At 40.1% G+C, this 26,885-nt stretch overlaps 1 protein-coding gene and 1 long non-coding RNA gene across 4 annotated transcripts; both read left to right on the top strand.

The window, feature by feature from the left end:
- The first annotated feature begins 1,241 nt into the window (after positions 1 to 1,241).
- LOC110534047 (uncharacterized) lies at positions 1,242 to 2,878 on the top strand. Of its 2 annotated transcripts, XR_002475077.3 has the most exons (4): positions 1,242 to 1,564; positions 1,685 to 1,818; positions 1,900 to 1,992; positions 2,087 to 2,878. It is a non-coding gene; the product is annotated as an uncharacterized LOC110534047 (long non-coding RNA). The 2 variants fall into 2 exon arrangements; XR_016483740.1 differs by lacking the exon at positions 1,900 to 1,992.
- A 2,640-nt stretch (positions 2,879 to 5,518) lies between these two features.
- pold3 (polymerase (DNA-directed), delta 3, accessory subunit) lies at positions 5,519 to 17,931 on the top strand. Of its 2 annotated transcripts, none has more exons than XM_021618679.3 (12): positions 5,519 to 6,131; positions 6,623 to 6,678; positions 6,767 to 6,866; positions 7,058 to 7,097; positions 14,779 to 14,911; positions 15,023 to 15,269; positions 15,365 to 15,437; positions 15,761 to 15,908; positions 16,131 to 16,240; positions 16,367 to 16,458; positions 16,587 to 16,665; positions 17,308 to 17,931. In XM_021618679.3, the coding sequence occupies exons 1-12, from the start codon at positions 6,075 to 6,077 to the stop codon at positions 17,508 to 17,510; spliced, it is 1,338 nt and encodes a 445-aa protein (XP_021474354.1). In that variant the 5' UTR covers positions 5,519 to 6,074; the 3' UTR covers positions 17,511 to 17,931. The 2 variants fall into 2 exon arrangements, with proteins under 2 accessions (XP_021474354.1, XP_021474353.1); XM_021618678.3 differs by having other exon boundaries at positions 16,358 to 16,458.
- The last annotated feature ends 8,954 nt before the right edge of the window (positions 17,932 to 26,885 follow it).

The raw sequence follows: 26,885 nt of genomic DNA, 5'->3' as shown, positions 1-26,885 counted from the left end.
GCCTCACCACCACAGAAATCACTGAGCTAGGCTGAAACACCTGCATTTTAGAGCTGCCTTACTCAAGAAAACAAAAAAAAGAGACCATGTTTGTATTAACTCAATATATATTTTTACATAGTTTGCAAATGTATATGTGACACGTATTAATGCCAAAATAACATGCCAAACAAAATCAGCTTCAGGCCTTCCTCCCAACAAGGCTGCCCCTCGCTATGATCCCTCACAGCTGTGAGTTCATGTTCATATTGGAATCACATTGTTTTTATTGTAGATTTTAAACTGTAGGTAAGTGCCGTTTTCTGGTTTAGTTCCCTCAGTCATAGATGAAACCTTCCTGCTCAACAGGGTTTAACCACTAGAATGAAACGAGTGGCTTCCTGGTGTGCAAGTGCTCAGAAATGTGGCTCTTTTGATTTGTTATCTGGTAAAAGTTGGGTGTAGTACCTTATATTCCACTGGGTGGAAGTATAGGATGACAAAGAGAAGAAATTGACCAAGTGTTCTCTCTTCATACACTTTTGAACAGAATACCTGCTAATAGTGATAGGCAATAGACACTTAAGTAACTTTTTGAATTCTAGAAGTGTCTGGAATATGTTCATATTTACTCCTACTGAATAGGGCAAAGGATAATGGCATGCGATTTCAAACTCTTGAGGTGCTGATGCTACAGTAGATGACAATAAGCTGTCCCCTGGTGTCTTCAGAAGCCTTGCCAACCTGAAAAGGTCAGTCATAGTGTCAAAACGTAGTATTATTCCCGTCCACAGTATGGTAAATGAAAGAAAACAGTGTAGTACATTACAGTGCATAATGCACACCTACCTGCATATCTGTAAACTGCCGTGGTAATACACGGCGTGTACAAAACATTGAGAACACCTGCTCTTCCATGACATAGACCAGTGATTCTCAACTTCGGTCCTCGAGTATCCCCAACAGTACACATTTTTATTGTAGCCCCGGACAAGCACACCTGATTCAATTTGACAACTAATCATCAGGCCCTAAATGAGTTGAATCAGGTCGTGCTTGTCCAGGGCTATAACAAAAATGTGTGCTTTTGGGGATACTCGAGGACCGGAGTTGGGAACCACTGACCTAGACTGACCAGGTGAATGCTATGATCCCTTATTGATTTCAATTGTTAGATCCACTTCAATCAGTGTAGATGAAGAGGAGGAGACAGGTTAAAGAAGGATATTTAAGCTTTGAGACAATTGAAACATGGATTGTCTATGTGTGCCATTCAAAGGGTGAATGGGCAAGACAAAAAAAATATTGAAGTGGCTTTGAACAGGGTGTGGTAGTGGTGAAACTTAACATTAGGAAGGTGCACTTAATGCTTTGTAAACTCAGTGTAGGTCTTTGTCTGTTTTTTGACTACAGCATTTACACCTGCAGGAGAACCACATCTCAGTAGTACCGAAGGTGTTACCGAGGAACCTGCAACAGAAGGGATATTTGTAACACCAGCAGGTGTGTCTGGAACAAAATTGTGATGAACAGGACTTCGGGAATCCTCCTGTCTCTGAGGGGTTGGAGACTGAATACATTAATGGTTGGTATACTATATTGTCAAAGTAACGTAGCTGTTTTTTGCTCACTTTGCTTTTTATTACTACTTCATGCTCTATAAAACCAACATGTACTAGTTTTCTGCATGTTTTTTCTCTTATAGGATGAGTGTGGTCAATCCAAAAACGATTCCCCCACTCACATTCCTTGATGCTGGCGCTGAGGACAGAGGAATTGTATGGAGCGTACGGTTTGCTACTACCAGAGCTTTGTTTCCTCAATGTGGCTGATCATAAGGTATGTACATTGTCAAGATATATTTCAGGAAGACTATATACTGCGAGTCAGTGAAGTTCCTTGTCTTGTTATTGCCTCCAGATTGTTGAGGAAGAAGCACTGTCTGTAGCTGTGTTTTCCTATGCTCAATGAGCTTGTTATTCACTCCAACCCACTGACCACACGGGGGAAGTGGTATGTTAATTCTACTTATGTGAAGCCATTATTAAGTATTAACAGATTTTATTAACTTAAATATTTTCTTATCATTCATTGTATTCCCATCCAGGTGACCCACGTACTGCTGACTGACTTCCTCCACGAAAGGCTGGGTATTAGAATTAGGTGCAAGAAGACATCGGGGCTGGTTTCCAAGACCCAGATTCAGCCTTGACTAAAATACATCCTCAATAGACTCTCCATTGAAAATACTTTTTAGTCCAGGACTAGGCTTTCAGTGTCTAGGAAACTGGCACCAGACGTTGTGAAACCACCTTTTGATATTATGTATTGATTCCAAACGACAGGTTCAAATGCAAAAACAATTGAATCCACATTTTGGCTTTGCATTCACCTGGAAAGTTAAATATGACTGCAGTCTTCATTTCAATATTTTTGTAAACGCTGCATTTTGGTCTAACAGTGACTCACTTTTGATGTTGAAACTAATTGTTGAACATTCATCTTTCTCTAGGTAAAAATACATTCCAATGGTGCCTTTATTGATGCTCTCTGGAGATGAAAGATTGATCACAATGGTCATCAGATGACACCTTCCAAAATGAGGTGCCATTTTTTTTTTTGTGGTGGCTGCTGAGGGAAGGACTTTTCATAACAGTGGCGTTCAGTGCCGTTTATGATGAGGGAGGAAGATAAAAAATAAAAAAAAATCATGAGCATGTCTTCTATTACAGCATGTTGGATGATGTCATTCATATTCTATTCACCCAGTTCAATGTAACATCGCTGGGTTTAGGCTACTACAGTATTCTCAAATGTTCCCTATACCCACCATGACATTGCTACAACTTAGTTTATGTAATTTGGTATTGGTGACGCATTCAAAACTGCCTTGCCTGCAGCTATCTTATCTAGGGTGTAATCATTAATCCAACAGTTTCTAAGGGACAAATTCAGTTTTTTTTTTTTATCTCTGTTTTGTTTGCTTCCATTTAAGTAATGTGATTCAACAGAATCATCAGCATAAATAAACCCCTGATCACAAAGTGCACTTTCATAGTATATATTGTATTCCCTCTCGGCTCTATGCACTTTCACCTTTCCCCTTCATTGAAATCCACAAAAGAACACATCAGCTGCATGTGACCAGGTGGGGGGGAAGAATATTCCACCCAAATCATGCCATAACCGCTACACACAGCCTACATCGTTGTCCCCATATTAGCTAAAGTAACGTCATAGTCAACATAGCTAATAGAACTAACGTGTTAGTAACCACACAATCATGCAGTAACGTTAGTGTACAGGCAGTTTAGCAGTTACACCAGCGGACCCCGGTGGCAATTTGTAAAATCAAAAGATTACCTTGGAAGAGTTCAAGTGTTTTGTTGGATAGTCATAGCAAGCTAGTTAACATGGCATCCCTCTGAAAAGCCAGGTATTTGAGTAACTAAACTACCCAGCTACATTTGCTAAGTGAAAATGAAGAAAAATGGATTCTTACTGCTTCATATTAAGAAAAAAAACGGTCTCAGTTTTACTATTTATATTTTTATGAAATTCACTGAGGATAGTCCTCTTCCTTTGAGGAGCCTCCACTGGTTCATAATGGTAGGAACAGTGCGAATGGCATCAAAAACAACCATTTGATACCATTCCGCTCTACCCAGTACCATGAGCCTGCCCTCCCCAATTAAGATGCCACCAACCTGTATTTGTGACAGGTGATTGTCATGGTCTCTTTCATGATATTCAGGAGGATAGTTATTTGCTTTGTTTAACATGCCTATGTACAGTATGGTGACATGAGTACAATAGTACCACTCTGCATGCCACTGCTGGCTTGCTTCTGAAGCTAAGCAGGTTTGGTCCTGAAGCTAAGCAGGTATGGTCCTGGTCAGTCCCTGGATGGGAGACCAGATGCTGCTGGAAGTGGTGTTGGAGGGCCAGTAGGAGGCACTCTTTCCTCTGGTCTAAAAAAAATATCCCAATGTCCCAGGGCAGTGATTGGGGAAACTGCTCTGTGCAGGGTGCCGTCTTTCAGATGGGTCGTTAAATCAAATCAAATTTATTTATATAGCCCTTCGTACATCAGCTGATATCTCAAAGTGCTGTATAGAAACCCAGCCTAAAACCCCAAACAGCAAGCAATGCAGGTGTAGAAGCACGGTGGCTAGGAAAAACTCCCTAGAAAGGCCGAAACCTAGAGAGGAACCAGGCTATGTGGGGTGGCCAGTCCTCTTCTGGCTGTGCCGGGTGGAGATTATAACAGAACATGGCCAAAATGTTCATAAATGACCAGCATGGTCCAATAATAATAAGGCAGAACAGTTGAAACTGGAGCAGCAGCACGGCCAGGTGGACTGGGGACAGCAAGGAGTCATGTCAGGTAGTCCTGAGGCATGGTCCTAGGGCTCAGGTCCTCCGAGAGAGAGAGAGAAAGAGAGAATTAGAGAGAGCACACTTAAATTCACACAGGACACCGAATAGGACAGGAGAAGTACTCCAGATATAACAAACTGACCCTAGCCCCCCGACACATAAACTACTGCAGCATAAATACTGGAGGCTGAGACAGGAGGGGTCAGGAGACACTGTGGCCCCATCCGAGGACACCCCCGGACAGGGCCAAACAGGAAAAACGGGTGGCCTGACTCTCTGAGGTCATTAAAGATCCCATGGCACTTATCGTAAGAGTAGGGGTGTTAACCCTGGTGTCCTGGCTAAATTCCCAATATGGCCCTCAAACATCACGGTCACCTTATATATCCCCAGTTTACGATTGGCTCATTCATCCCCCTCCTCTCCCCTGTAACCTTTCCCCAGGTTGTTGCTGTAAATGAGAACGTGTTCTCAGTCAACTTACCTGGTAAAATAACAGATAAATAAAATAAAAAATATTGGTTGCCAAACATTGCAGAGCCTGTTGGTGAAGGCCCTTTTATGATTACTTGAAGTCAAGTTTTTCTATGAGTCAAAGCAATTTTGTACAATTTCAATGCTACACTGCAGTACCTTAAGTAATGTAAATGTGTGTCATACAGGAATAGAACATGTGATGAGAAAGTTGGAACAAACACTCAAGAATCTCCAAGTTTAAAGAAATCCCAAACCTAATCTTGATTGCATAGAGAAACCATATAGAAGAGGGGGGACAAAAGGTGAGCTATGTGAATAACTATTGAAGGATGTGCCTAATGAAGATGTCAACATATGATTTTATCTGTCACGAGGAATCTGCATTCAAATGTAATGGCAGTCATCCGTATTTAATAATGAAACAACAACCTTTAATTCTCAGATTGGAAATCTATCTTCTGAGACCAATACAGCAGAAAGGGGAAATAGTTGAAGAGATGCTCATACAAATAAAGGAGAGGACAACAATCAGCGAAATCTCTCTAAGTAGGTAGGCCTACTAAACCTATTTTTATCCTCATCGATTACATGAAGTGCATATCTATTGTATGTAATAGTATTAGTTGAATATGTAATCCTGTTTGTTTTGTAGCCAGCGTCTTAGAGGGCAGGGGTGTTTTTCAAGGAAGAGGCTTTGACTTTGCTGAGGAGTATGAAGAAAAAGTAGGCTGCAAGATGGTTCACGTGAAAGCAGTGGAAAGCAGGGAAAACCTTATTGATTGAGTTTATTTAGCCTATTACAACTGTAATGTATGACATCATGCATTTGTTTGCCTTGGTAGTCTGTCGTGTTCTTTCAAATAGCTATTTAAACTTTATTCAACCTTGACAAGAGGGTGATGGTGGATCTTGCAAATGTCCTGGGCTGTCACCCAGGCTTCTGGAATATTTTTGTAATTCAGTTGGGTAGCAATAACATCTGTGTTAATAAATGAGTTTATAAAACTGTCCATCTTACAAGGGACCAATGTGATATAGCATCAACTTTGTGTGTCATGATGATTCCGTACAAATGCAATGCACAGACCCCGAACCCTTGATGCTCTTGAACACATCCCACGCTAACCGATGAAAGAAAGTAAATAAAGCGCGTCCGTGACGTCAGTGTCTTCCCTTCCCGCCTGAAACAGAAACGGAGGTAGAAGAGCTATCGACTCGTTAGCGTCATACATTGCACAATGGATGACCTTTACTTGGATAATATTGATGAATTTGTCAACGACCAGAATAAAATCGTAAGTCACCTAGTTAACTAATATATCTCGATCTATCCACCTACTCTTAGCTTGCTGCTGTGGCCAATAGAAGTTAGCTACAGTTGCTATCTGACTGTGCTCAGGCTGGCTAGCTAACTTAAGCCATCACTCGCCCAGCTTGAATGGTGCAGTGGGTTAGGACAGCATCAGCAGGCCCCACATCTTGAGACTAGCTAACTAGCTACAGTTGGTTGAATTGGGGAAGGTTGGAGCTGCAATCCTAGAAGATAGGAGTACACCAGAGCTTGCGAAGTTGTCAGGGTTAAATACATTGTTGTGGTGTAAGTTACGTCGTTACTTAGGTACTGTAGTTAGTTATGCATCCCAAATCTCTCGTGGACAGACCACGTTAGCTGCGTAAACGTCTGACCAATTACGCAATACTTTTGTTCTCGGTTAACCGAGTTTAGTGCATCCCGGCCATATCTATGTTGACAGACTGTTGTGTTCTCTTGTGTGTGTTCAAACAGGTGACCTACAAATGGCTGAGTCTCACCCTTGGGGTCCATGTCAACCTAGCCAAACAGTGAGTAACGTTATCCAGAACCACCCACATTACTTGCCTTCCAACGTTTTGTTGAGTCTATGGTTCCACCACAATGTGTCTATTTCAGAATGCTCTACCATTACTTGGATCAAAAGAGGAAAGAAGGCTCTGCTCGGCTCCATGCTACCTACCTTGTGTCTGGCAAGTTTGTTGAGAATGGTACCACGGTAAGAGAACAAGCCAACACGCCAATTTGTATGCACAATGCACACAACTGCTCACCATGCCCCTTCAGAACATGACATACAGCAAGCAGTAAGCCTATTTGGACTTAGGATTCTTACTTTGTTTTAGTTCCAGTGTTATATGCAGTGCTTAGGTCTTTTCAATGTTTGTTTTTTTCATGCTTTCTTTTCAGAGTCACAAGGTGTCAGTAGTGCGAGAGGATCAGTTGGAGGGTAAGTTGTAAGGATTTAACAATTCACCCATATGCATCAATACCGTTTCAAATGTTTAAGATATGAGCGCATCGGTCCGCTGGAGTCCAAACCGATCCGAACGAAGTATTCATTGGTCAGAAAATGTATTCAAAAGCTATGAATCATACTATTTTCTTTCTGTCTTATTCTGAAAATACCTCAAATCTGTTGACTGAATTGATGCGTCCTCTCCTTCTGTAGCCTATCAAACCTTTATGGTTGTAACTATGTAGGACATTGATCTACAAGTGCATTTGGTCATTTTTACATGAACAGGGTAAAGTTGTAATTTCATGACGGGGACAGCAATTATTTTGCAAGTTCCAAATGATCAAAACTATTAGCTTTTGAGACTGGGTGAAATCTAAAGCTGTGGTAGAATTGATGTTTTATTTTGTATTTAGCCTTTTATTTTACCAGGGAAGACCTATTGACACCTGGGTATTATTTTTCTTCAAATATGCCCTGCAGGATACAACATGAATATACACACACACACACACACTAGAGGTCGACCGACTAATCAGACTGGCCAATTTCAAGTTTTCATAACAATTGCCAATTATGGCCGATTTATATTGCACTCCACGAGGAGATTGCCTGGTAGGCTGACCACCTGTTACTTGAGTGCAGGCAGCAAGGAGCCATGGTAAGTTGTTAGCTAGCATTAAACTTATCTTATAAAAAACAATCAATATTAACATAATCACTAGTTAACTACACATGGTTGATGATATTACTAGTTTTAACTAGCTTGTCCTGCGCTGCATATAATCAATGCGGTGCCTGAAATTGTGTCACTTCTCTTGTGTTCAGTGTAAGCAGAGTCAGGGTATATGCAGCAGTTTGGGCCGCCTGGCTTGTTGCGAACTGAATATTGGGAATCTTAACTGGGAATATTGAAGACTCGTTAAAAGGAACCACCAGCTTTCATATGTTCTGAGCAAGGAACTTAAACGTTAGCTTTTTTTACATGGCACATATTGCACTTTTACTTTTCCAACAGTGGTTTTGCATTATTTAAATCAAATTGAACATGTTTCATTATTTATTTGAGACTAAATTGATTTTATTTATGTATTATATTAAGTTAAAATAAGTGTTCATTCATTATTGTTGTAATTGTCATTATTACACACATAGATAAGATAGATATATCTATCTATTTAAAAATTGACCGATTAATCGGTGTCAGCTTTTTTTGGTCCTCCAATAATCGGTATCGGCGTTGAAAAATCATAATCTGTCGACCTCTAATATAGACACACAGTACCAGTCAAAAGTTTGGACAAGTTTGGACCTTCTCATTCAAGGGTTTTTATTTCTTTCTACTATTTTCTACATTGTAGAATAATAGTGAAGACATCCACTGCTTCATGAGGTAGTCACCTGGAAGGCATTTCAATTAACAGGTGTGCCTTGTTAAAAGTTCATTTGTGGAATTTCTGACCTTACTGCGTTTGAGCCAATCAGTTGTGTTGTGACAGGTAGGTTTGGTATACAGAAGATAGCCCTATTTGGTAAAAGACCCAAGTCCATATTATTTCAAGAACGGCTCAAATAAGCAAAAATAAACCACAGTCCGTCATTACTTGAAGTCAAATGTCAGTCAATCTGGAAAATGTTAAGAATTTTGAAAGTTTCTCCAAGTGCAGTCTCAAAAACCATCAAGCGCTATTATGGAACTGGCTCTCATGAGGACCGCCACAGGAAAGGAAGACCCAAAGTTACCACTGCTGCAAAGGACAAGTTTATTAGTTACCAGCCTCAGAAATCGGAAATTAACTGCAGCCCAAATAATCTGATTTTATTTCAAATTCAAGGCACACTTAACCAGCATGGCTACCACAGCATTCTGCAGCGATACACCATCCCACCTGGTTTGCTCTTAGTGGGAATATCATTTGTTTTTCCAATAGGACAATGACCCAAAACACACCACCAGGTTGTGTAAGGGCTATTTGACCACAGAAGGTGAGTGATCGTGTGTTCCATCAGATGACCTGGCCACCACAATCACCCAACCGCAAACCAATTGACATGGTTTGGGATGAGTAGGACAACAGAGTGAAGGAAAAGCAGCCACAAAGTGCTCAGCATATGTGGGAAGCTTGTTGAGAGAATGCCAAGAGTGTGCAAAGCTTTCATCAAGGCAAAGGGTGGCTACTTTGAAGAATCTACAATATATTTTGATTTGACACTTTTTGGTTACTACATGATTCCATATGTGTTTTCATAGTTTTGATGTCTTCAATTTTATTCTACAATGTAGAAAATAGTAAAAACATAAAGAAAAACCCTTGAATGAGTAGGTGTCCAAACTTTTTTGACTGGTACTATGTGTGTCTGTATAAACAGTCATGGGAAGCACAGATAAAACATTACAAATCAACCAGAAAAATAGTTACATTCCTCCCCAAATAAGTCCCCAATCAAAGCTTTAAATTGCCCCAATGGCACCAGAACAACAACATGAAATGTATTTTGAATTTTGTTCCAGGAATACAGTGCATTGAAAGTAGACTTACGTAGTCGGAGACCCTAGGAACCTCGAGTTAATTAACCAATCGTGTGACCGGGTTAAGCAACTCCGATACATATACTTCAGCAGCAAAGTTCGATAAGACGGACGTTTATGAAGTAGGGCCTTCTAAACAATGTAGAGATCGACGGGTCTTTAGCAAAGTTCAGCCAACCTTTTGATACAGGATGCAGTGGTGAGTATCAGAAAAGGGCATCCAAAGGTTTCAAAGTAGCAGCAGCTGCATTTTGATAAATAATATCACCATAATCAAGAACAGATAAAGATTGACTGAATAATCTACTTCCTACTGCTTAGGGGCATGATCTGTTTAGGTAGAAAAAGACAACGTTAAATCTTGACCTAACCAACTCGTCAAAATGTTTATTTTTATTATTTTTACGTCAACTCCATATCAATCCAAATCAAAGGAGGTTGGTGGTACTTTAATTGGGGAGAACTGGCTTGTGGTAATGGTTGGAGCGGAATCAGTGGAATGGTATCAAACGCATGGTTTCCAGGTGTTTGATGCCATTCCATTAGGTCCATTCCAGCCATTATTATGAGTCGTCCTCCACTGATCCAAATGCCTAAGTATTTATATGCGGGAACAGGTGTGATTGATGAGCCATCTAATGAGTGAACATGTAGTTCATCTGAAACATTCTTATGAGAGTTTAAAAACATATTTTGTTTTGCCCGTATTAAGCACAAGTTTTAAATCGTCAAGGGATTCCAGCACAGCTATAAATTCTGACTAGTTTTGACACAGCCAGATCAACAGTCGGGGAAATGGCATACATGCTAGTATCATCCGCATATACAGTGCATTCGGAAAGTATTCAGACCCCTTGACTTTTTCCACATTTTGTTACATTACAGGATTATTCAAAAATGTATTCCTTATCAATCTACAGACACTACCCCATAAGGAAAAAGCAAAAACGGGTTTAGAATTTTTTTGATAATTTATTAAATACTGAAATATGACATTTTACATAAGTATTCAGACCCTTTACTCAGTACATTGTTGAAGCACCTTTGGCAGCGATCACATCCTCAAGTCTCCTTGGGTATGATGCTACAAGCTTGGCACACCTGTATTTGGGGAGCTTATCCACTGCTTCTCTGCAGAGCCTCTCGAGCTCTGCTAGGTTGGGTGGGGAGTGTTGCACAGCAATTTTCAGGTCTACAGAGATGTTTGATCGGGTTCGTGTCTGGGCTCTGGCTGGGACACTCAAGGACATTCGGAGACTTGTCCCGAAGCCACTCCTACATTGTTTTGGCTGTGTGCTTAGGGTCGTTGTCCTGTTGGAAGGTGAAACTTCACCCCAGTCTGCGGTCCTGAGCACTCTGGAGCAGGTATTCATCAAGGATCTCTGTAATTTTCTCCGTTCATCTTTGCCTGGATCCTGACTAGTCTCCCAGTCCCTGCCGCTGAATAACATCCCCACAGCATGATGCTGCCACCACCATGCTTTACCGTAGGGATGGTGCCAGGTTTCCTCCAGATGTGACACTTGGCATTCAGGCCAAATAGTTCAATCTTGGTTTCATCAGACCAGAGAATCTTGTTTCTCATGGTCAGAGTCCTTTAGGTGCCTTTTGGCATACTCCAAGCGGGCTGTCATGTCCTGAGGAGTGTCTTCTGTCTGGCCACTCTACCATAAAGGTGTGATTGGTGGAGTGCTGCAGAGATGGGAGAGTCTTCCGGAAGGACAACCATTCCCACAGAGGGACTCTGGAGCTCTATCAGAGTGACCATTGGGTTCTTGGTCACCTCCCTGACCACCTTCGATTCCTCAGTTTGGCCGGTCGGCCAGCTCTAGGAAGAGTCTTGGTGGTTCCAAACTTCTTCCATTTAAGAATGATGGCCAATGTGTTCTTCGGGACCTTCAATGCTGCAGAAATGTTTTGGGGCCCTTCCCCGGATCTGTGCCTCGAACAATCCTGTCTCTGAGCTTTTACGGACAGTTCCTTCAACCTCATGGCTTGGTACTTGCTTTGACATGCACTGTAAACTGTGGGACCTTTTTATGTAGACCAGTGTGTGCCTTTCCAAATCATGTACAATCAATTGAATTTACCACAGGTGGACTCCAAGTTGTAGAAACATCTCAAAGATGAACAATGGAAACAGGATGCACCTGACCTCAATTTTGAGTCTCATAGCAAAGGGTCTGAATACTTATGTAAAAAAATATATATATTTCAGTTTTTATTTGCAATACATTTTCCATTGTGTGTAGTTTGAGGAAAGTTATTTAAATTAAATTTTTTACCCCCCTTTTCGTGGTATCCAATTGGTAGTTAGTCTTGTCTCATCGCTGCAACTCCTGTACGGACTCGGGAGAGGCGAAACACAACCCAACCAAGCTGCACTGCTTCTTGAGACACTGCTCGCTTAACCTGGAAGCCAGCCGCACCAATGTGTTATAGGAAACACTGTACACCTGACGACTGTGTCAGCGTGCACTGTGCCCGGCCCACCACAGGAGTCGCTAGAGTGCGATGGGACAAGGACATCCTTGCCGCCAAACCCGGACGACGCTGGGCCAGTTGTGCGGTCATGGGTCTCCCGGTTGTGGCCGGCTGCGACAGAGCCTGGACTCCAACCCAGAATCTCTAGTGGCACAGCTAGCACTGCGACGCAGTGCCTTAGACCACCGTGCCACCCGGGAGGCCTGAGGATTCGTTTTTTACATCCATTTTAGAATAATGCTGTAACGTAACAAAATGTGAAAAAAGTGAAGCTGTCTAAATACTTTCCCAAATGCACTGTAGAGGAAGTGCAGATTGACCAATGGTGTGTACATATAAATAGTGAGGGGAAAAAACTGTCCCAAAAACGCTCGCTGTGGTACACCTTTATGTACGTCAGGAAATTCAGACTTAACCCCATCAATCACGATGGCCTGAGTTCTGTCACTTAGATAATCATGAAACCATGAACAGCCGTCAGAGCTCATGCCTATCGAGGACAACTTATTCAATCAAATCTTTTGACAGGTCCACAAACAAAGCAGCATTTATTTTTAGTGTCTAAAGCATGGATAAGATCATGAATAACTAAAGTGGTTGCTGTGATGGTGCTATGCCCAGGCCTAAACCCTGATTGGTTTACATTCTAAATACATTTCTCAGATAAAAAAAAAAAAAGAGCGAATGCATTTGACTAAAGATTCAAGATTCCTATCTCGACAAGGAAGCCTTGAAATGGGGCGAAAAATGATTTAAGATCACTACTATCCGTGCCCTTATGAAGTGGCAGCGCCAGCTGATCTCTATACTTTTTTTTTGTTGCTTTTTTTTCTCGTGATAACAATGTTTAATGTGGGATATTAAGCCAACAATGATGGGCCCTGCACACTAAAGCAGACCGGGATCCAATTGGTCGGCCCCTGTGGATTTCTTGTCTTATTGCTAGCAAAGAGTCCAGGACTTATTTTTCTGTAAATAGCCTAAAAGAAAAGCTTCGACTATAATTTCTCTGATCATTCAGCAGTTTTTCCCATATTAGCATCCAGCCCTTATATCATTGGGAATTGGCTTCAAGTTTTTTCAAAGCGAGATAGAGCCCGCTGAAATAAAATGGTGATTGAAATACATTAGTGATGCGCTATGACAACGCCAATATAAAGATATTGACATATTGCTTGCTCAAACTATTTTTGCTGTTCCTAAAATTACAAGTTAATCAGTAGTGGGGTGGGGACAAAAAGCTAAATCAAACCAGATTGTTTGAAACTATCAGTGTCTTCAGAAGGTATTCACACTCCTTGTCTTTTTCCACATTTTGTCTTACAGCCTGAGTTTAAAATGTATTAAATTGTGATTTTTGTCTGTTTGTCTCAGTTCTACACACAATACCCCATAGTGCCAAAGTGGAATTATGTTTTTTGTTATTTTGACAAATTAATAAACAAATAAAGCTGAACTGTCGTCAGTCAATTAGTATGCAACCCCTTTTGTTATAAGCAGGAGTAAACATGTGCTTAATAAGTTGCATGGACTCACTCTTTGTACAATAATAGTTTTTAACATTGAATGACTACCTCATCTCTGTACCCCACATATACAATTAGGTCCCTCAGTCGAGCAGTGAATATCAAACACTGATTTAACCGCAAAGACCAGGGGAGGTTGTCCAATGCCTCGCAAAGAAGGGCACCTATTGGTAGCTGGGTAGAAGTTTTAAAAAGCAGTGGATGGTGTCTCTACAAAGATACAGGTGAAAGGAAAATGCTTGGGTATTTCACCATGAGGCCAGTGGTGACTTTTAAATAGTTGGAGTATAATGGCTGTGATGGGAGAAAACTGAGGATGGATCAACATTGTAGTTACTCCACAATATTAACCTAATTGTCAGACTGAAAATAACGAAGGCTGTACAAAAAATGTGGCAAAGCAATTCACTTTTATTTTCCTGAATAGAAAGTGTTATGTTTGGGGCAAATACAACACATTACACAGTACCACTCCATATTTTCAAGCATAGTGGTGGCTGCATTATGTTATGGGTATGCTTGTAATCGTTAAGGACTGGGGAGTTTTTCCAGGATAAAAAAAAAAAACTGAATGGAGCTAAGCACAGGAAAAATCCTAGAGGAAAACCTGGTTGTCTGCTTTCCACCAGACACTGGGAGATTAATTCAGCTTTCAGCAGGACAATAACCTAAAACACATGGCGAAATGTACACTGCAGTTGCTTACCAAGAAGTGAATGTTTCCGACTTACCCAGAAAGACTCAAAGGTGCTTCTACAAAGTCTTTACTCAGGGGTGTGAGCACTTATGTAAATTAGATTTCTGTATTTTTATTTTCAATACATTTGCAAAAATGTCTTAAAATTTTCACTTTGTCATTATGAGGTATTTTGTGTAGATATATTTCATCACATTTTGAATTTGGGGTGTAACACAAATGTGGAATAAGTCTAGGTAGGAATACCTTCTGAAGGCATATCTACAATGGATGTGTATCGAATTGTGCTTGAAAGGAAATATTCACCTAACTTACTAGGGATCTGTTCACCTGCCTCATTTCGTGACTTGATTTGTTATGGTGTTTCCTTCTCATCAAGATGAATATGAAGTGTTCTGAAATTGTCACCAAAACACAATCTGTCATCCTTTCTAGATGCGAAGTCAAAGATGAGCCTGACGGTCAGCGTACATGTGTACAGTGTTCAGAAGGCTGTGCTGAAAGACAGTGGTCCTCTGTACAGTGCTGATTATGACGCCGTGAAAGAGAATCTAAGAAATTGCAGCAGGTACATCGGTATTTACACTTAAAGTGAAAATAATAGATTGAGAAATTTTGGCGAAATATTCAAAGGTTTAGTGACCTAGGCTATTTATCAGAACATAATATCAATTCGCAGGTACAGTGCAATTCGTTGTGCTGATGCGGTGCCTAGGTCCTCGGCAGAGGTGCAGCAGGCCTGTGAGACGACACAGGCCCCACCACCAGAGACGGAGCAAATCAAAGCAAACCATTCTAATCTGGCCTCTAAACCCACCTCCAAGCAACCCAAAGGCATTATGGGAATGTTTGCAAACAAGAATGTCTCCAAGAATCAAGATTCAAGCAAAGAGATTAAATTGGAGCAGAAAGAGGTTACACCTGTGGTATGTGTTTGTGTTTCTTTGGTTAGTGTGTACATGTGCTCTAAATTGCAAGACGTAATGTTAACTTCCGATGTCACATTTGTTTGATATTGTAGGTTGAGACCTCCAAAACTAAACCTGCTCCGAAAACAAATCCTGTGACTAACTTCTTTGCGAAACAAGCAGCCAGTAAGTATTTCAACAATCCCATATCATATACAGTGGGGAGAACAAGTATTTGATACACTGCCGATTTTGCAGGTTTTCCTACTTACAAAGCATGTAGAGGTCTGTCATTTTTATCATAGGTATACTTCAACTGTGAGAGACGGAATTTAAAACAAAATCCAGAAAATCACATTGTATGATTAAGTAATTAATTTGCATTTCGGCAGTGTATCAAATACTTGTTCTCCCCACTGTATATGGTGGATGTCTTTCTATAGTTTCACATGTAAATACTACTATTGTCCTTTAAATCTTTTAAGATAAATCATGTATATCCACCACAGAAAAACCTGACAAATCCATCAAGGAAGAGGTAGAAATAGCCCAGACATCCTCCTCAGTGGATGAGAAGCCCACAAGTCCACCTCCTAAAGCAGAGACTCCTGTCAAGGAGGAACTAGCAAAGGATGCTGTGGTTGAGAAAGATACAAGGTGTGTACTATTAAACCTGGTAGGAGTCCTTGTATGAATATACAACTTTTGTCCCAACAAAAGTAGAATGGGTACTTTAGCGATTTATAAAAGGAGGTATTTTTTGGGACACTGGCTGTGTAGTATCTTAGAACAAAAACGTTTATTTTTTATCTTGTCTTTGCGGTCGACATTGACATTTCGAACGGAGTATGCTTAAACAGGATATTTTCCTCTCGATAGTAAGACCAAGCGTCTTGAACATTCTGATAGTGAAGAGGAGAAGAACGAGAGTCGGAGGAAGAAGAGACGGAGGATAAAGAAGCCCGAGCCAGACAGTAGTGACGATGAGGGTAAGACCAGCTGTAAAGGGAGGGGAAGCGTATTGCTCGGGCTCCCCTCGACATTCACACTGGACTTCATTATTCAATTGTTTCATTATTGAAAACATAACTATTCTATTTTAACAGTTATTCCAGACTCTCCTCCACAGTTACAAGAAAAGAGGGACCCATCACCAAGTCCTGAGATTCAAGTAAAGAAAGAGCCAGTTGCTGTTTCACATTCAGATGTAAGCTTTCACATTTTACTGCTATTTAATTTGGGTACTAAACTGTTGACGTTGCAGGATGTATAATTGGCGTGTTTCATTTAGTTTTAATCACCAATTTGTGATCGACTACCTGTCGATCCATGCAGGAGCTTTCAGATTGTAAACGAAGGAAGAGGAGACGTGTCTTGAAATCGCGCACATTTGTGGATGACGAAGGATGCATCGGTAATATATTGAGTTTTGTTTCTATTTAAATTTTACATCAAAACATTTTGCTTAGGCCTAACTCCTCTGTTATAAACATGAAGGTTATCTACAGTACCAGTCAGAAGTTTGGACACACCTACTCATTCCAGGGTTTTTCTTCATTTTTACCATCTATTTACCAAATAGGGGGGTGTACGGAAGATAGCCCTATCTTGTCACAACACAACTGATTGGCTCAAACGCATTAAGAAGGAAAGAAAGTCCACAAATTAACTTTTAACAAGGCACACCTGTTAATTTAAATGCATTCCAGGTGACTACCTCATGAAGTTGGTTGAGAGAATGCCAAGAGTGTGCAAAGCTGTCATCAAGGCAAAGGGTGGCTACTTTGAATAATCTGTTTTGTTTTAACACTTTTTTGGTTACTACATGATTCCATATGTGTTATATCATAGTTTTGATGTCTTCACTATTATTCTACAATATAGAAAATATATATTTTTTAAATATAGAAACCCTTGAATGAGTAGGTGTCCAAACTTTTGACTGGTACTGTATATTCCCCAAAGTTACTAAATCCATTCTTTTATATACAAAATAAAAAATATATTCTATAGGCTGTCTGATCTGACAATCATTTAAATATTGTCCACCTTCCAGTGACCGAGAAAGGCTATGAGAGTGAATCCTACTCCGAGACTGAGGATGACTTTAAGTTCAGTCAACCAACTCCGAAGAATCCAAACCCACCAAAACCATCAACTGGCAAAAAAGAGGAGGAGAAGAAAAGTAAGAAAGCTGCTGTAGCCTCTAATAAATCTACTAAGCAGGCTTCTATTATGGGATTCTTCCAGAAGAAATGACAGACCTACTCATGTTGTTGCACTGAACACTGATAAGGAGCTTGAGGCCCAAGTGAAGAGAATCTAGACGGACACATTTTCAAACGCTCCAGAGGATGGATGGATGGATGTTCTATCATTTGGCAACATTTGGTAGAATGCTCTACTCTTTTAAATCACACTTTTCAATCCATTTCCACATTACTGTATATGATTGAATAAATATATCCACTTGCATTGTAAAGTACCATCAGAGCTCATTTATCATGGCAGCATTTATATTTGGTTTTTACTTTTAGTTTGCAATTCTGCAAGTATTGAAGGGTTCATGCTGTGGTGAACCAGTACAAAACAAACAAACATGTCTATGATGCTATTTTTTTGCTGGTAGAATATGTTCTTCAATGTTTGAACATGTATGTTCATTAAATCTATTTTCATATATTGTGTTCTGTACAATATGTTAAAGCCAAGTTGAACCGTGTTCAATATTCACAGTATATGAACAATCACGTAACTGGTTTGTGTAGAAAATACAGGTGTGGCATTTCAGCTGTATCCGGTCTTCTCTTTGAGTAATAGGTTTGCTTCCTGTGGGTTTGACACGTCACTCAGGCTCTCCGATTGTGATTGCTAGAAAATGGACAGCCGTTGGCAAGGCTTGAATCTGGAAGCACACTTTGGAATCAAATGAAGTGTCTGATCCAGTGCCATAGCGGTGTTATTGATTGCTGCATGGCTTACTACACACGTTGATGCAGGAGAATACCCTTTGACAGGCTGTAGTCGGATAATTTATAAACCAACTGGCTCTCAGAAATTCCCAGGATAAGATTAAACAACGTTCATGTGCTTTGGGAATGTATGTCTGGATTAATTTAATAAATTCAATGGAAACAACGTTTGCGCAGTACAGTAGTTCAGCTTTGACCGCCAGGAACAAAATCTGAACTAACCCCAATCTTACTTTTGGTGCTCTGGATGCGTTTACACAGGTAGCACAATTCTGATCTTTTGCCCAATTATTGGCAAAAATGTCTGCTCAGATTGGTCAAAGACTAGACTTATTGGCAAATCAGAATTGGGCTGCTTGTGTAAACACAGATTCTGAGTCACGAACATGAAGGTTCATGTGTCATTTTAGCAGCCAACATAATGAACGTCACATTTTATAAAAGTAAATAATAATTAGTAAATAAGTTATTTTTTCATGAGTAAAAGGCAACTGGTTAAGCAAACGCATGCAATGGAAAAACAGGCCATGGATGGTCCAACTCCGAGACTTGGCTATGCAATGAGGGAACATGATAAACGGTTTCCAGGTTTCTTCAAAGGTACGTTTGTGTGAGGGAGGACTTGGGTGATACATTTACTATCAAAAGCAGGCAGTTGGTCATCAATCTTTTTGAGTGGATGGGGCATGCAGGTATGTATTTTGGACTAATGCATTGTAGTTTGGTACATAAAACAATACTGTCTACATCTAGACTGACAAAAACCCATCCTCAAAGAAACAGAAACCATGAAAACGAAACAACGTCAAAACAAAGGAAACCAGGCAAATAAAAGTTGCAACACTTTGAAGGACTTGTTATTCGCAGGTCTGAAGTTTCAGAGCCCAACAACAGCACATCAAATATACTCTATAATTACCTGAGTCTAGAACAGGGGTGTCAAGCGTGTGGGTCCAATCTGGCCTGCTGGTGGTTTAAGTTTTTTTTTAAAGTATTCCTTAAAACTTAATTCAAGGAAAGAAAGAAATTAAGAGACAGTGTCAGCTGTGTGTTAGTGAAAAGGAGGGACATAACTTTTCTCAATAATTGCCTTTACTTCAGAATGGTTCACATTTTGTTGCGTTACAAAGTGGGTTTGAAATAGATTTAAATTATTTATTTTTTTGTCAATGATCTTAACAAAATACTCAATGTCGAAGTGAAAAGAAAATTCAAAATATAGTGGTTTATAAGTATTCAACCCCTTTTGTTTAGGCAAGCATAAATTAGTTCAAGGGTAAAAGTTGGTTTAACAAATCACATAAGTTACCATGTGAAATAATATGGGTTGACATCATTTTTGAATAACTACCCGTTCCTCTGTCACTCATACATACAACATCTGCATGGTCCCTCAGTCAAGTATAGAATTTCAAGCACAGAATAAACTACAAAGACGTGAGCTTTTTGAAGCCTCATAAAGAGGGGTAGTGACTGCTAGATGGGTAACAATAACAAATCAGACATCGAACATCTCTTTAAGCACGGTCAAGTTAATAATTATGCTGTGGATGTATTAAACCACCTAGACCCATCAAATATACAGTAGTCCTTCTGAACTGAGCTGCAGGAGAGGAAGGAAACTGCTCAGGGATACCATCACCATGAGGCCATTGGTGATTTTAAAACAGCTACAGAGTTAAATGGCTGTGATGGGAGAAAATTGAGAATGGATCAACAACATCGTGGTGACTCCACAATAATGACCCAGATGACAGAGTGAAAAGAATAATACAAATATACAGAATACAAAATATTCCAAAGCATGCATCTTGTATGCAACAAGGCACTAAAGTAATACTGCAACAACAAAACATTAACTACAAAATAATACACTTTTTGACCTAAATACAAAGCCTTATGTTTGGGGCAAATCCAAAACACAACATGCAAAATCCTAAAAATCCTAGTTGCTTACCAGAAAGCCAGTGAATGTTCCTGAGTGGCCAAGTTAGTTTTGACTTAAATCTGCTTTAAAAATATCTATGGCTACGGCTGTTAAAAGGTGTTTCTAACATATATTGAGGGGGGTGAATACTTATCTAATCAAGGTATATTAGTCTTTTATTTTTCAGTAATCTTTACAAAAAATGTAATTTTTCTTCCACTTTGAAATTACAGAATATTTTGAGTAAATCGTTGACAAAAAAATTACAATTCAATTAATTTTAATCCCACGTTGTAACACAATAAAATGTGAAGATATCCAAGGGAGGTGAATACTTATGTTAAAGATCTCTCTACTGTGTAACATACAGTCAATTACAAAGTACACCAACAATTGTGGTCTTGTGTTACCACGCCACTTGAATGTGTTAGGGGAGACCGGGGATGGTTGTAACACGGGACAATTCCTCCAATCAGGAGCGAGGTATAATCATATGATTCACTGTGCACATGCTCAGTTTAGTCCTGAACCCTCGTGAAAAAGCAAGTCCCTCTGATAAACTCTGCAAATTCTATTGACAGAAATGTTGAGGTAAGAAAGTCATTATTTTTACCAAATTTGTTTTTGTGATGGCATAGAGTACTTTGTAGTTTGTTTCAGAAAACTTATATCAGGTTTATAACCAGTCTGTGCAGAGATATTTGATGAAAGTTGCAATGCTAAAGTTGGAACAACTTGTGAGAAAATTTTACAACTAACTAACTAACTAAAGCTGGATGTTTCGGTACATGTTTTCTTTTACTTTCAGCATGCCTAGATCATGGAAAAGAAAGACAGACAGGGGAGTACCTCTCCACACTTTGAAAAGACCGTCAAATGATGTAACAGAGCAGGGGAAATCAATCAGATCGGTTGCAAGATTTTATGGCATATATCATGTGATGCTGTGCAGATTCTGCAAAGAGAGAAAGAAGCTACTGCAGAAGGGGTGCCGAGAGAGCTTGTAGGCTACCGTAGTGGAAACGGGGTCTTCATTGATGAGCAGGAGCAGAAGGGGTGCCGAGAGAGCTTGTAGGCTACCGTAGTGGAAACGGGGTCTTCATTGATGAGCAGGAGCAGAAGGGGTGCCGAGAAAGCTTGTAGGCTACCGTAGTGGAAACGGGGTCTTCGTTGATGAGCAGGAGCAGAAGTTGTCAGTGTATCTCGAGGGCAGCTGATTTATGCCAACTGTGCCCACTGCTATCCAGGCCACCTCTCCAGATGCCTCCCAGGCCACCTCTCCAACTGCCTACCAGGCCACCTATCCAGCTGCCTTCCAGGCCACCTCTCCAACTGCCTACCAGGCCAAATCTCCAACTGCCTTCCAGGCCACCTCTCCAACTGCCTTCCAGGCCACCTCTCCAACTGCCTTCCAGGCCACCTCTCCAACTGCCTTCCAGGCCAGCTGGAAACACCTGATTACTCTTCTGATTTCAACCCAGTTGATGTACACCCATTCAAGCATTCAAAAGGCAAATTGTTCCCTGCCTAGAAAAATAGCTGGAAAGAAGCAAGCCAAAACAAACCACACTGAACAACAACAAAAACAAAACAAATTGAACCAGAAGATTCAGATTCCTCCAACGAGGAAAACTTCTACATTGTGTGCATGGAGTACTTTAACAATTCCAAGTCTAATGAGGTCTGGTTGCAGTGCTGGGAATGAAAATGATGGTCCCACCAAGCCTGTACCACTGTCACAACTGTGACTCTGATTAGGTGAACATGTCCAACATTCAGTCACAGTCACAGTCACACACACACACACACACACACACACACACACACACACACACACACACACACACACACACACACACACACACACACACACACACACACACACACACACACACACACACACACACACACACACACAATATAATTTGTTCTTAACTGACTTGCCTAGATAAATAAAGGTAAAATAAAAACACACGCACACCAGAAACGTTAAGGTGTTTAGTTCAGCCTAGTTGTTGTTTGGTTGAGAAAGACCATTTAGTGGAGGGTAAATAATAAACATTTTATTATTTAGATGTATTATTATTTCTGCCAAACAAAATGTTAAACATGGCAATGTTGCTCTCATTGTCTCAATAAAGGCATGTCATTATTTATGCACTTTTTCAATGTTACAATTCACCCCAAGCACTGTTACAACTAACCCAGACCATGGGGTAGATTGTATCACTTCACACCTTGTGTTTAATCATGTTTACATATCTTACATTACTCATCTCATATGTATATACTGTATCTTATACCATCGATTAAATTTTGTCTATGCCGCTCGGCCACCGCTCATCCATATGTTAATATGTACATATTCTTATTCCATCCCTTTAGATTTGTGTGTATTAGGTAGTTGTTGTGGAATTGTTAGATTACTTGTTAGATATTATTGCACTGTCGGAACTAGAAGCACAAGCATTTCGCTACACTCGCATTAGCATCTGCAACCATGTGTATGTGACCAATAAATGTGATTTGATAGGATTTGATAAAGGACAGATGTAGGTTGTTTGTATCAAGTTGTGAACACACTACCACAAACGATCTCTGAGAAACTGATGAAAAGGTGAAAAGTGTTACAACCATCCCCGGTCTCCCCTACTGAATGTGCACTCAAATTGATCCATGTCATTTCAAACCCCAAACTATTCCGTTTTTTCCACAATTTGGTTTCTCTGTCCATCCCTTGCTCTTTCCCTCTCCTTGATTTCATGGTCTTGCCCACCGTACGATTTCAATTATACTCCAGCTAGGCAGATGTGGAATGCACTTTTAAGCCCAGGTGGAATAAATCAATAGGCATTTAAAATAAATAAAAATACATCAAGTGATTCCACATTATTATATTCAAACATGCTTTGGGCACTTGATTTCGTGCTAGTCTCTGAATAAATTAAATATGATGTTGTCTGTTGTTCTCCAGTCTTCATTACAAGTATCTCTGTCAATGCTCACATACAAAAACCGAACATACGTGAATACTCTGACAAGCAGAAATGCATGACGAAATCCGAAGAAATTATGTCATGGTAATTTACCTGCAAATGTTGGAGTAAAAAAAGTGGTAAAAGTGTGGACTTCTTTCTTACAGGGGCAAGATGATTAAACATCACTTGCCTGTAGAAATACATCTATGATAGATGCCATGCATACAAAGAAAAAACACAGCTTATTGCCAAAATAATGGAAACACTTGAGTAAATGAGGGATACAAAGTCTATTGAAAGCAGGTGCTTCCACACAGGTGTGGTTCCTGAGTTAATTAAGCAATGAACATCCCATCATGCTTAGGGTCCTGTATAAAAATGCTGGGCAGGCCATTATTTTGGCTATCATGGCTATACCCCATAGAATGACAATGCCCCCATCCACAGGGCACAAGTGGTCAATGAATGGTTTGATGAGCATGAAAACAATGTAAACCATATGCCATGGCCGTCTCAGTCACCAGATCTCAAGTCAATTGAACATTTATGGGAGATTCTGGAGCGGCACCTGAGACAGCGTTTTCCACCTCTATCAACAAAAAACACCAGATTATGGCATTTCTAGTGGAAGAGTGGCATCCAATAGAGTTCCAGACACTTGTAGAATCTATACCAAGGTGCATTGAAGCTGTTCTGGCTCGTGGTGGCCCAACGCCCTATTAAGACACTGTATGTTGGTGTTTCCTTTATTTTGGCAGCTACCTGTATGTTGCAGTCCTGTATGTTTAAATACATGAAATCCTATGATTTACAGAGGACATCTGGAGGTTATTAGACAGTTAATTGCCCTCCCTGTTTGTTTTTGTGTATAAAAGACTGTTCCATGTTATATTCATGTTTATTTTAAGGCCTGGCAGAAAACCATAAGTATGAAGTTATCCCAAGGTAAAGCATGCTGTAATATACAAGTATGTCTACATTATGAGGACATACTACACTATACAAATACAGCACACATTTGACTACTAGCATAGTCACTGCTCAACTTCTTGATACTAGTGATTCAATTGCAAAGGCACGCATTGCCAGGAACAAATGATTCACTTAACAGATTTCTCTCTCTGATTCCAGATCTTAGAGCTGTGAATTGCTTACAACCAAGCACTTGAGAAAACAGCTTTTGTTGTTTTTATTTCTATTTTAAGTTCTTGTTCAAGTCAAAGGCAAATAAACATTCACCGGTCATTTACTTTCATAATCCCATTCTTTCTCTTTAGAAAAACTCCTCAACAATAAATCATTAATTGAAACCAGGTTTTTTTTTCAATGCGTGCTCTTAGGACTTGGCGATTTAATAGAATCTGGCAAGAGAGAACCTCTCTGCTCTCTATCCAAAAGACACATTGTCGATGAAGGCATTGAGGATTCGGAGGATCTTCCGGAATTTATATCCCCGGGTCCATTTCAGTGTATCTGTGTGCGCCAGTATCTCCACATCTGGCATAATCGTTGCAATCAAGCCTGAGAGATGTTTGGATACAACTGTTTGGGGGGGGGGGGGGGGGGGGCTCTTACATTGAGACCTAAGAGCTGTTGGAGAATACTACTGTGTGGGGAGGCTGATACAATACATTTGGCTCTGAGGCCAGGCAGCTAATTGCCTCACTAACACTCATTAATCAATGTGCCAAATGAGTTCATTCAAGATTGCCCCCATTCATCATAGTCTTCTTGATGCACAAGTATACAGTACTTGTAAACTGTAGTACACTTAGTATGTAATCATGGGGAGAGTGATTGAGTGGTCTGACCATGTTTTAAATAGATGCCTCCATAACTGTAAAGTTGTGCTCCATTGTTCCTAAACCCTTGAACAACAGTCGCTCTTCTGAAGTGTGGCCTTGGTCTGTCAGTCATGCGTCCATTACAAGCATGTGTTTGAAAAACGTGAACCTCTAACAGTGGGGGTTCAGGAAAGAGGCTGTAATGACTGAAGTGTTAATGACATGAATCCCGGTGTTGTCCATATTTTCTTGGCACGGCCCTGATCATCAGCTGAAGTGATCGGGGCCAACTTAATTAAGGAGAGGGGAAGGGTGTAAAAAACAGTGCCCTCAATAGATTTCGGAAGTATTTTGATGAAGCATAAACTCAGGGGTTCTCTTGAACACCTTAACCAGCTATGAAAGCAAACACACCAATCAGAATGAATTAACTGAACACAAGTTGGCTCGCTTTGAATCAAAAGACTGCCTGCTTCAGTTCCTCACAAACACGGTATCTGTGAGGCACCATCTGATGGAGCAGCCTAGGGGCAGATATTGCTGATATTTATTTTTGTTTGCTCACCTCACCCGCCTCCATCGACTGCAACGAACAGCTTGCTGTAGCCCGTTATCCACAGGAAATGGCTACATTTAGGATAGTAAGACGTGGGCACGTACAGTAGGCCTATATACTGTAGCTACCTAGAGTACAATAATGTATTGTTGCCACACCACATGTTGAGACACTTTTCAATAAAACACCAGAGAAGGGAGTATTTCAAAATGCAGATGTAATAGCGGTATTGTAGTGAGCACAGTAACTATTTTTGACTTCCGATTCTAACCTTTGATTTACTTGACATCTAGTGAGTTTTTTTTCTTCAGGTCTGGGAGAATTTTCTGGTCTGACATATTCTTTAACGATGGGCAGCAGCAGGGTTGACTAGACATGCTCCTACAGAGAGCTGACCCCACTAGCTGATTTATACCCACTAACTGCCCCCAGCTGTTACTATTGCCTGAGCCAAAACTAATCATGCATAGCTGGATTGGCCAAATGCTACTTAGAGGGAATTTGAAACATCCACTCAAAAAATGAACAGACCACATAAATGCAAAAAGTTTCAAGATTTTCCACCAGCAATATAATATATAATCTTTAGGTGAAAATGTGCTCAAACTGTCAGCTCCACCACCCTGTCCACTAACTGCCATAATGAGAGATGCTGGACTTTGCATTATTTTCCAGGATTAAGTTACTTTCTCAAAATATAACATTACAATCTGGCACATAGCAAATACTAATAACATATCAAGTTGGAAGAGAAATAAGCTGTGTTTATGGAGAAGGGTGTATAATGGAGAAGGTTTATAATGGAGAAGGTTTATAATGGAGAAGGTTTATAATGGAGAAGGGTGTATAATGGAGAAGGTTTATAATGGAGAAGGGTGTATAATGGAGAAGGGTGTATAATGGAGGTTTATAATGGAGAAGGGTGTATAATGGAGAAGGTTTATAATGGAGAAGGTTTATAATGGAGAAGGTTTATAAGGGAGAAGGTTTATAATGGAGAAGGTTTATAATGGAGAAGGGTGTATAATGGAGAAGGTTTATAATGGAGAAGGGTGTATAATGGAGAAGGGTGTATAATGGAGAAGGTTTATAATGGAGAAGGGTGTATAATGGAGAAGGTTTATAATGGAGAAGGTTTATAATGGAGAAGGTTTATAAGGGAGAAGGTTTATAATGGAGAAGGGTGTATAATGGAGAAGGTTTATAATGGAGAAGGGTGTATAATGGAGAAGGTTTATAATGGAGAAGGTTTATAATGGAGAAGGTTTATAAGGGAGAAGGTTTATAATGGAGAAGGTTTATAATGGAGAAGGGTGTATAATGGAGAAGGTTTATAATGGAGAAGGGTGTATAATGGAGAAGGTTTATAATGGAGAAGGTTTATAATGGAGAAGGTTTATAAGGGAGAAGGTTTTAT

Source organism: Oncorhynchus mykiss, chromosome 10, assembly GCF_057628025.1.
Source record: "Oncorhynchus mykiss isolate SJ-2025 chromosome 10, ASM5762802v1, whole genome shotgun sequence".
Taxonomy (NCBI): Eukaryota; Metazoa; Chordata; class Actinopteri; order Salmoniformes; family Salmonidae; genus Oncorhynchus; species Oncorhynchus mykiss.
Note: the sequence above shows the minus strand (reverse complement) of the source record. Positions and strands in the feature narration are given on the sequence as shown.

What these genes read in the sequence shown, in the direction of transcription:
- pold3 (XM_021618678.3), top strand. Translation starts at nt 6,075, where the DNA reads ATGGATGACCTTTACTTGGATAATATTGATGAATTTGTCAACGACCAG. An exon ending in TCAACGACCAGAATAAAATC is followed by an intron (nt 6,132 to 6,622) that starts GTAAGTCACCTA and finishes GTGTTCAAACAG; the next exon opens with GTGACCTACAAATGGCTGAG. An exon ending in TTGTTGAGAATGGTACCACG is followed by an intron (nt 6,867 to 7,057) that starts GTAAGAGAACAA and finishes CTTTCTTTTCAG; the next exon opens with AGTCACAAGGTGTCAGTAGT.